This window comes from Apium graveolens, chromosome 1, assembly GCF_009905375.1.
Source record: "Apium graveolens cultivar Ventura chromosome 1, ASM990537v1, whole genome shotgun sequence".
Classification (NCBI taxonomy): Eukaryota; Viridiplantae; Streptophyta; class Magnoliopsida; order Apiales; family Apiaceae; genus Apium; species Apium graveolens.
In genome coordinates this window covers 187,313,952-187,325,401 of record NC_133647.1, presented here as the reverse complement: position 1 = coordinate 187,325,401, position 11,450 = coordinate 187,313,952, and the positions used below count along the sequence as shown (strand labels likewise).

General features: G+C 40.4%; 1 protein-coding gene across 1 annotated transcript; it reads left to right on the top strand.

Moving 5' to 3' along the window:
• The first annotated feature begins 6,450 nt into the window (after positions 1-6,450).
• On the top strand, positions 6,451-7,377 carry LOC141713416 (uncharacterized). Its single transcript, XM_074516833.1, has one exon. It carries the CDS (start codon positions 6,451-6,453, stop codon positions 7,375-7,377), a length of 927 nt encoding a protein of 308 aa, XP_074372934.1.
• The last annotated feature ends 4,073 nt before the right edge of the window (positions 7,378-11,450 follow it).

The window sequence follows — 11,450 nt, the reverse complement described above, 5'->3', positions numbered from 1 at the left end:
ATCACATGTCTGTTCATCAAGGGATCAAGGGAATCAATTAATATTAATTGAAGGCTGGCATCCAAGGAGGCTTCTTCCTTCTCAGCAGGAGTAAAATCTTCGGGCTCTTTTGGATAGGTTCTAGCTTTAGTAGTCACCACACCATCTATTATTACCTCCGGTTCAATAACCATCGGAGTTTTTATACCCTTCTTTAACAAGTTTGAATATTTGGGATTTGCAACTTGTAAAAATAATAGCATCTTCTTCTTCCACATGATATAATTCTCTTTATCAAATTGTGGAATTTTAACGGTTCCAACTTTATGTGAAGTCATTATGAATTTTTGAATAAATAAAAATTCAAGGAGTTGAAAAATCACAAAAGTCTAGGATCTTGATTTGTTCGTTAATCAGAAGGCTCTGATACCAATTGTTAGGTCCCAATGTGTTTGTAGAAGGGGGGTTGAATACAAACAGTACCAAATAATCGAATAAATGCGGAATAAAAAATGTGAAACAAAATTCAAGTTAAATAAAAATATTATTAAACTTGAAAGGTGTTACAACAACTGTATCGATTACAAGGTATTAATCTCAAATCAATTATCACAAATCTAGAATAAATTCAACATGAACTTTTTCTATTTTTGCAATAATTAGAATCAAATGCTAAACGCGATTTGAGATTAAGTTCTACGGATTTTGATCCGCTAGATTGTTACACAAGAACAAGATAAATAATTCTAGTGATTTGGATTTAACATTAACAAACTAGAATTTTGATCTTGATGTAAGCAGAGAAGAAAATAAAATGTTTCAAGGCGGCTGCTTTCTTTTCTTTGTTCTTGAATGTGTTCTGTATGATTGAGATCATTGAGTTGAATGACTTCTGCTTCTATTTATCAACAGCCGAATTAATTGAATTGGAATGACAATCCTTTAAGCTTGTATGACAATCGGTGAGACTATCCTTTTGAGCTAGCAAGACAATCGTTTGAACCAGCATGACTATCGGTAGGACAATCTTTTGAACTGGCATGACAATCGGTAGGACAATCTTTTGAACTGGCATGACAATCGGTATGACAATCCAGATTGTCATGCTAGTTCATTTTCAATTGTCTTACTGATTTAAGATTGAATTTAATCCAATTAAACTTCTGAAAATTCCTAAAATTAATTCTGAATTAATTAATCAATTAATTTAATTAATCAATAAATTAATCTTTGCAGATATAATTTATTTACTTAATTAAATTATATGACTTAATTAATTAATAGAGAATTAATACTAACCCTGAGCAGCATCCATTCTTCTGAATATCTTCTGAAAATCACTGAGAATTATGAATCAATTCCGCCACTTCAACGTTGACACTCGATGTACTGTCTGGTTCATGAGTGACTAACTTCCGTGACGTTTCTTCATGTCTTGACTTTGACACTTTGATTTTCTTCAGATTAAATCCTTGTAATTAATGATACTCTGACGAGATCTCTGTCACTTGATTAAATCCACGATCTTGATTTATATCACTGAGGCATGATCAACTTCTTGAACTTCTTCCAGTGAATTAACTCCTCAAGTCTGTAGATGAACCTTGTTTCTGAATCCTTTGACAGATATTACTTTGCGAGATCTCTCTGACGGTCGATCCACTATTTACTTATTACATTCTTATTTGAGTTGAGTTGAATCCTCGAATATACAAATAGGCTATGACATATGACTTACAAAGACAGTAAAGAAAGATGAGAGGTAATCTCGTTCCTTTCTATTTTTGAGTTGTTTCCTTAAAATAAGCATGTTTGTATGCATAGAATATATTTAATAAGTTGATAGGTTGTTATAGAACCTTATAATTAATTTAAAAATGTGTTTGTAAGACCTTTTAGGTCGTTCTGAGTAGTCTTTGCGAGCAATGGTGAGTAAGCGAGCTTAGATTTAATGTTATATGGTAGGTTCCCAATATAGTTTCAGCTAGAGGTACAAGCCTGTGGTGGTACCTCAAGCAAAAAGCTCAATGTGTGGACAATTGGTTAACTTAGCTTGTTTTTACTTAGTTTAATGGAAAATTGATTTGTATTAAAAAGGAATTTGAATTAACTTAACTAGTTTGTAAATTTCATTTATGCGGAGGCTAAGTTGAAATAAGATTTAAGTAAAAGAGGTGCATTTTGATAAATTATCTGAAGATTAACTATATGTGAGAACCTTAGGATGGTTAAGATTTAAAAATGGCTATTAATTGGTTATCTTTAAACTTAAGAAAATATTCCTTGAAAATAGAATGTTATACTCATACTAAGGAATTTACAATATAGGTTAAAGGCTTGAGCTTAGGTAGCTCATTTTTCAGGTAGTTATATGTAAGAACCTAAACATGGTTAGGTATTAAAACTACTATTAGTTATAATGATTAATTGTTATTAAGTAAGGTATATATAATCCCCGGAACTCTAGGTTATGCTCACACTTAGGACTTTGATTAATTGACTAAAGCTAGTATGTAACTAGTGTTATTTTTAACATGGTAAAAATCTAAGTCATTGTGAAGGTCTAGGTACAAGCGTATCCCAGGTAAAATCTTAGAAGCATTACTTGCATAATTTTCTTAGACTAGTATTACTGGGAGTAGATACCAGACCTAGGAATAAGGTATGCACCTAGTTTGGCTCCTAATAAAGTACTTTATTGTAGAAGATTAAACCTAATGAAATGAGTAGAGTATGTAGAGTGGAATATAGGCACATGTTATTCAAAACTAGGAAATAATTGAGGGAATCCTAAGGCTTAAGTTCATATATGTACCTTAGGTTTACCTTTTAGGTAGAATGGCTTAAATTACTTTATGACGAGTGATAGTACATAGAGCTCCTAGAAGAACTACTCATAGGCTCCTAACTCCATGCAGCTCCTGGAAGGACTACTCCTAGGCTCCTAACTCCATGCAGCTCCTGGAAGGACTACTCCTAGGCTCCTAACTCCATGTAGCTCCTGGGAGGACTACTTCTAGACTCCTAACTCCACGCAGCTCCTGGAAGGAATAGCCCCGCACACCACCAGTCCTAACCAGCTCAGTCCCGCAAGCCTAATCTTGGTAAATCCCAGCACGTGAGACGCTGACCCAAGCACATGATGAGGACAACTGTCACACATCAATCATAGGAACAATTAGGGCACGTGTCAGAGGATTCTCAGAACATTCCTCAGCCAGTCCCGCACTAACATGTGTAAAGCATCCACTCCAGCCATGTGTCCTCCGCTCCCAGAACCAATGGCTACGATTTAAAGGTACCAATCCCAAAACCCTACCGTTGGCCTATAAATAGCCCAAAAAGGTGAGGTTTTGGGGTTAATCATTCTTTCACACCCATATACACACACAGCCACCTTCCTTCATATCTATCTTCATCCTCCCCAAAAGTGAGTTTTTACTCTCACACCGGAGGTGCCGCAAGACCCAAACCCCCCTTCCGGTGTTGTTTTGTAGGAACCCCACCACAGCTACACCTCCACAGCGGCGAAGGACCCAGGAACGGCATCGAAAGAGCGGCCCCACCACCAGGAGTTATCATTTGGCGCTAGAAGGAGGGGCTCTCCATCCTTGGGTCTCAGTGCCCCTGGATTCACCTTCATCAACAAACTCTACAAAGAGTCCATTTATTCAAACTTGTAAGAACCCAAGCAACCAACCTCTTCCATAGGCATGAATATTGTTTATTTAAGCCACATTTGTGTGAGCTCTTTTTGTTGATTTAAGCCACGTTTGTGTGAGCTATCGTTAGTTTTAATCATTTTTGCTCTAGCTTTAATATGGCATTTGTGTTCTACTATATTGTTGAGTAGTCCCAGGAAACTGTTTAAACTGCTCCCAGGAAGCTATTTGTTGGTATTTGTTGTTATTCTGGGTAGTTTTTGCAAGTTTCATAAAGCAACCTTAGATCGATACTTTGTGTAGCATATTGTTGTTAGTTGTTGTTGGTATTATTGAGAAATGGCAAGACCAAGTAAACATACTTCTGGAAGACCATCTGCTAGTGCTCAGGAGTAGACCCGGCAATTCTGGACACGACACGACTTACACGACACGAAACGACACGAAAATTTAGTGTTTGTGTTTACCTTTTTAGTACACGACACGAATATACACGAACACGAAAGTACACGGACAAGATTTAGTGTCGGTTTTGTTTTTACCCTTTGAGTACACGACACGACACGAAGTATACGACATAATTATATATATATATATATTAATATTAGAGCTTAACAAAATTATAAATTAAAAAACCTAATATAATATAACAATACACATCTGAACGGCCCATCTGAACGGCCCATCTGTACAAGTCTTTATTACATTCAGAATTAGGGTTCTATATACATCTTCTTCTTTACACAGCCGCAAACAACAAACTCCAATTTAAACGGCCCATCTGAACTACAATGGATGAAGAAGAACACCCAGATGCCAATATTCCGGTATTGATTACTTCTAAATTCTCGTTAATATTTGTTTTGATTGTATTACTTGTTGATTGTATTTATTGAGTATTTGTTTATTTTGGGAGGTATATGAATCACTAAGCGAGGATGAGGCAGATTTGCAGGAGAATGAAAATGAAAATACGGTGCCAAGCACGGAGGATTCAGTCCAACAAGAGACGAAGTCGAAGGGTAATAAACGGAAGTGGTCGAAGGCTTGGGATACTTTTGATTATATCAAGGGTGTAAATGGCGAGGGAGATACATCCAAGTGTAAAAAATGTGGTTATTCATTACCTTATAATTCATCATTTGGGACCGGGAACATGCTTAAACATCAGAAGACTTGTACAAGATCTAGAGACGTGAGGCAGATGATTATTTCCAGCAGCCAAGGTTCTATGACGATGCAAAATTCAAAATTCGATCCTTTAATTTTCAGAGACATGATCACGGATGCAGTGGTAAGGCACAATCTACCTCTTCAATTTGTTGAGTATGAGGGCATTAGAGATGCTTTTAAATATGCAAATCCAAAAGCTATTTTAGTGAGCAGGAACACTTTAAGAAGTGATATATTGCTTGGTTATAGATCTGAAAAATTGAGTCAGGAGCAGGAGCCGGACCACTCCAAGGCCCTTGACCCAGGAGCCGAGAGAGAAACATTCCAGGAGCAACCACTACACACTCCCGTAGTGGAGAGAATTGTAAACACCATGGATGCCAGGACCCTCATAGAGCTCAATCAGTACAAGTACACAAATGTTCCAGTAGCCGAAGAGCACATGGCCAACCTTACAAGCGATGAACTAGCAGAAGCAATCAGACTATACAGGCAGGAGCAGACCCGGCTCCAAGAAGAAGCCGAACTCGAGGAGGAACCGGAGGAGTCCGGGGACTCCCAGCAATCGAAGAGATCTGTGTTTGACCGAATTGGAGCCAAGGGGAAGAAAAGCAAAAAGGATCAAAGTAAGAAAGAAGCAGAAGCTGCTAAGCAGAGAAAGTTGGAAGAGGTCCGGGAGCAAATCAGGAAAGAAGAATAAGCAAAGCTTGAGCTAAAGATCCAAAAAAGAATGCAGCTAGAAGAAGAAAAGCTACTGGGCAAGTCCAGGAGCAAGAGAACCCGGAGAGACCCTACTCCGGAGCTGATCTTTGATGATGAAGAAGAAGAGAGGCAGAAGGACCTAAAAGATATGATCTACGAATTGTAGAGAAAGATGGACAGAGACTCAGGAGTAGAGATTGGAGAAACATTAACTCTTTTTAGTCACTCCTTGGAAGCCATTCCACGGCAGCGGAACTTGAAGCATTACAACTTTGACTCCTTTAATGGTCTAGGAGACCCGGAGGAACACCTGAACTACTTTGAGCAAATAGCGCAGATATATTACTACAACGATTTAACGAAATCAAGGTTCTTCGCTTCAACTCTTAAGGGAGGGGCTCAGAGATGGTTCAGTAGAATCCCCTCCCGCACCATCCACTCTTGGAAGGAATTTCGAGCCTCCTTCCTTCGGAGATTTCGGGCAAATAAAACGCACGAAATGCACATGTGTCACCTGGAGACAATTCGGCAGCATGACAACGAGTCCCTCTCTGCATACATGCGCCGGTTCCAGAAAGCAATTAATAAAGTTTCAAGTTTGGATGAGAGGGAAGCTTTAAGCATTTTTAGGAGAAACCTGGACCCAGAACACAATGAAAGGTATATAGTGGAGCTAATCAACAAGGAGCCGCAAAGTCTGGCAGCAGCTTATTCCATGGCTGCCAGATTCATCAAGCAAACAAATGTGCTCCAGGCAATGAGGATGACCCGGAATGGGGGGTCCAGGAGTAAAAACACTGATGACCGACCGAAAGGGGGTTACCATCAGGATAAGAAGTTCAAGCAAAGCAACCAAAGCCAAGAAAAACAAACTACTCCAGTTTTCCAGTGACTTGGTCCTAAGCAGGAGTCAAACAGCTACTCAGGACCCGCGATGCAACCCCGGGAGCCGAAGCAGGAGCCAGACTGGACTCCTCTAAACATGACCCGGGAGGAAATCTTGAAAGAGGTAAAAGACAAACCTTTTTATTATCCTCTAAAACCAATGCAAACTCCTCCGGAAAGCAGGCCTTACAATAGAAAGTGTGATTATCATGAGACCCATGGCCACAAAACTGAGAACTGCTTATCACTCAAGTACTTCATTAAGGACCAGGTGAAGAAAGAAAACATGAAAAAGTACTTAGTCCGGGACAACAACAGGAGGGAAGCACAGAAGAGAGGAAAGAATGTAGTCAATGTAGTCCTAGGAGGCTCCCACTCCCCACCTCGGAGCCCGGACTTCCGTGAAGAAGTGCTCTCAATCCAGTCACTCCCAGACCTAGTGATATCCTTCAGCAGTAAGGACTACGAAGGAGTCAACCTGAATCACAATGCAGCTTTGGTTGTCACTCTGGACATCTTTGATAATGAAGTAAGGAGAATGCTCATAGACAATAGTTCCTCATTAAATATTCTCTTCAAGCACACAGTGGATCGAATGCAGTTAGGAAGCGTCCGCTCAAACGAGTGTCGGGAGGACCTACTCTATGGGTTCAGACACAACTTAGCCCTAATACAAGGAACTTTATATATGCCAGTCATTTTTGGAACTGCTCCTGACCAGGTAACTCATGTAATCAAGTTTTATGTGATCAACGTTCCTTCATCATACAACGGGATCATTGGCAGATCAGCTCCAACAATGATGCAAGCAATAACTTCAATCTCCCATCTCAAAATCAAGTTCCCAACCCCGACAGGAGTCAGGGAGATAAAAGGAGATTATGGAGTTGTTGAAACATGCTACACCCAGGGGTTAGTCATGGCAGAAACCCATCAAGACAACAAAAAAAAGGCAACAGTTCTTCGCAAACAATAAAGCATGAAGAAGCACCGACCCCGGACAAGGGAAGAAGCAACAAAAGAATTATAACTCATTGAATCAGATCCGGAGCAAGAAAGAAATGTAACAAGTCTGGAGGGACCGGCAAGCAACCAAGTCATGGTAGTCGACAAAGCAAATCAGGTCCCAGACCAAGCTAGTCCTACCATGCAAGCAACCAAAGAATCTGAACAAACAAACTTCTATCTGAAGAAGAACTCTGAAGCCCGAATTCATCAGATGGTTTCAAACAAAGAACAAGCAAAAATTGAAGCTGCAGTAGAAACAGAAGAGTTCCAGGTACATGAAGGCAATTCTAGAAAAAAGGTGAAAGTTGGGTCAGGACTCGATGAGTTCTTCAAGGAAAGATTAGTGTCCCTACTTCGGGAGTACAAAGATGTTTTTGCCTGGAGTCCAAGAGACATGCCAGGACTACATAAGTCCATAGCAATGCACAGCTTGGATGTCAACCCCAAGAGAAAACCAGTCAAACAGAAGAGAAGAAATTTTGCCCCGGAGAGGCAAAAAACAATCGATGAAGAAGTGGAAAAGCTACTCAAAGCAGGAATCATCAAAGAAATTAAATATCCGGAGTGGCTAGCTAATGTTGTTATAGTGAAGAAGGCCAATGGCAAATAGAGAATGTGTGTAGACTACACTGATCTGAATGATGCATGCCTGAAGGACCCATACCCTCTCCCAAATATCGATCAACTGATAGATACCACCTCCGGACACGTCATGCTAAGTTTCATGGACGCCTTCTCCGGATACAACTAGATAAAGATGAACCCAAAGGACATTCCTAAGACAGCATTCATAACTCACAGAGCAGTCTATGCTTATGTGATGCTACCCTTCGGACTTACAAGCGCAGGATCCACTTACCAAAGAGCTATGAACAAGATATTCAAGTCCCAGATTGGGAGGAACTTAGAGTGCTATGTCGATGACATGATTTCCAAATCAACAACTATACTAGGGCATGTGGAAGATCTGAAAGAATACTTTGACAACCTAAGGAAGAACCAACTCAAGCTGAATCTGGAGAAATGCACATTTGGAGTAGGAGCAGGCAAGTTCCTAGGATTCATGATCAACAACAGAGGCATGGAAGCCAATCCGGAGAAAATAAAAGCAATTCAGGAGATGAACGCTCTCAGGACTCAAAAAGATGTGCAGTAACTAGCAGGATCCCTAGCAGCACTCAGAAGATTTGTCTCAAAACTAGCAGAGAGGTGTCTACCATTTTTTGATTTACTCAAAGGAGCAAGCAACAAGAAAGAAGTGAACTGGAGCCCGGAGTGCCAAAAGGCATTCGAGGAAATCAAGTCCTACCTCTCTCAACCACCAGTCGTAATTAAAGCTCAACCAGGAGAGCCTCTTTACTTGTACTTGTTAGCAGGAGAACAAGCCGTAGGAGTTGCCCTAATCAGGGAAGAAAACGGAAAACAGCAACCAGTTTACTATGTAAGCCAAGTACTCAAAGATGCAGAAACAAGATACCCAAGATTGGAGAAGTTTGCCTTTGCCTTAGTCACAACTTCAAGAAAACTCAGGCACTACTTCGAAGGAAGAGAGATCAAATTGGTGACAAATCAGCCCTTAAGAAAAATAGTTCACAAGCCGGATCTCTCGGGAAGACTTGTCAATTGGGCAGTAGAGTTGAGCCAGTTCAATTTGAGCTTCATTCCCAGAACTGCCATCAAAGCTCAAGCACTTGCAGATTTTATTATCGAATGCAACTTTCCAGAAGAAGAGCCAGAACCAATGAACATGGATCAGGAGCCAGAATAGGATACAAGTTTGAGAGCCTGGACCTTGAAAGTAGATGGTTCTTCAACAAGCGAGAGGTCGGGAGCCGGACTTATACTCAAAAGTCCTGAAGGATTCACAATTCAAACATCTATATGTTTTGGCTTCCCCGTAACAAATAACCAAGCAGAATATGAGGCGTTGATCGCAGGACTAAAGCTCTCCAGGACTCTAAGGGTCCAGGACTTAAAAATCTACAACGACTCGCAAATAGTGGTCAAGCAAACAAATGGAGAATATATAGCAAAAGACCCTATATTGGCTAAGTACTAAGCTTTGGTTCAAAGCTACTTAGCCTCAATTCCAAAACATCAAGTCCTTCAAATATGTAGAGAAGAAAACGAAGAAGCGGATATTCTATCCAAATTAGTCCGGAACTCATCGGATCTGGACTGCTCAGTTTACTTCGAAGAACTCCACAAACCATCTATTGAATCCGAAGAGGTCTTGGAGATCGAAAGCAACCCCAACTGGATGACTCCCTTCATCAATTATTTGGAGAAAGGAGAGCTCCCAGAAGATAAAGGAAAAGCTCAAAGACCGAAAGCAAAAGCAGCCAAGTTCTTCCTCGAAGAAGGGGTACTCTACCGCAGGACCTTCCCATCTCCTATCCTGAAATGTATTGGCCCAGAAGAAGCAAAGTATTGTTTGTCAGAAGTGCATGAAGGAATATGCGGAGACCACATGTCTGCGAAGGCCCTAGCTCATAAGATTATGAGACAAGGCTACTACTGGCCGACTATTCATCAGGATGCGATAGAGTTCGTCAAAAAGTGCAAGGAATGCCAGCTTTTCAGCAATGTGTCCCGGATCAGCCCAGTCCTACCATCTTCAGTCCTGTCACCTATCCCCTTCGCCGTCTGGGGTATTGACATCATGGGACCATTCCCCCGGGCCAAAGGAGATCTCAGATACCTGCTAGTCTCCATTGATTACATGACAAAATGGGTTCAGACGAAAGCAATGAGGACAATCAATCAACAAGACTGCATAAAGTTTATGGACAACATTTTGATGAGGTTCGGAATACCACGAGTCCTAGTATCAAACAATGGGGCCCAATTCATTGGATTAGAGTTCGAGTCCTACCTCCATGAGCGCGGGATCAAGCATAAAAAATCATTAGTGGCATATCCCCAAGGAAATGGCCAAGTAGAAGTAACCAACATAATCCTGCTCCGAGATATCGAAAAAAGACTCAAAGAAAGCAAAAGCAAATGGCCAGAAGAACTACCAAGTATACTTTGGTCCTACAGGACAAGCCCCAGGACAAGCACCGGAGAAACTCCATTCTAGCTAGCTTATGGAACAGAAGCAATGCTTCCTATTGAAGTGGGCTTTCCTTCCCACAGAGCAATAAACTTTGAAGAAGAAGCAAATGAAGAAGGACTCAGAACAAACATGGAGCTAATTGAGGAGGTCCGGGACCAAGCTATACAAAAGATGGAGAAGTACAAGGAGAAAACAAGATAGCACTTCAGTAAGAAGTCAAGAGTCAAAAACTTCCAAGTTGGAAACTTAGTCCTTCGAGACACTAAAGCATTAGATCCCACAAACACCGGGAAGCTAATGCCCAAATGGGAAGGACCATACAAGATCAAAGAAGTCCTTAGGCCAGGAACCTACAAGCTCCTGAACATGGATGGCTCAGAAGTCCCAAATACTTGGCATGGACTAAGGCTAAGAAAATTCTACCAGTAGGAGAACAAATAAAGCAACCAAAAATCTTGTAGCCAATATGGAAAGCAACCAATTTGTTTCTCCTTATGTTTTGTATGAATGATTAATGAAAAGCTTTTTTCCTTTATATACTTATCAAAGCTAACCACTACTCCGGACAATCTATTAGTCCGGACAAGTGCAACCATTTTACTTAAAATTAATTTTCTGAGTGAAAAAAGCTTACCACTAGTCCGGACAAGCCATTTAGTCAGGACTAGCGCAACCATTTCTACTTAGAATTAATTTTCTAACCAAAAAGCCATCACTAGCCCGGACAAGCTATTAAGTCAGGACTAGAGCAACCACTTTTACTTAGAATTAATTTTCTAACTAAAAAGCCACCACTAGTCCGGACAAGCTATTAAGTCAGGACTAGAGCAACCACTTTTACTTAAAATTAATTTTCTAACTAAAAATCCATCACTAGTCCGGACAAGCTATTAAGTCAGGACTAGAGCAACCACTTTTACTTAGAATTAATTTTCTAACTAAAAAGCCAACAGTAGTCCGGACAAGCTATTAAGTCAAGACTA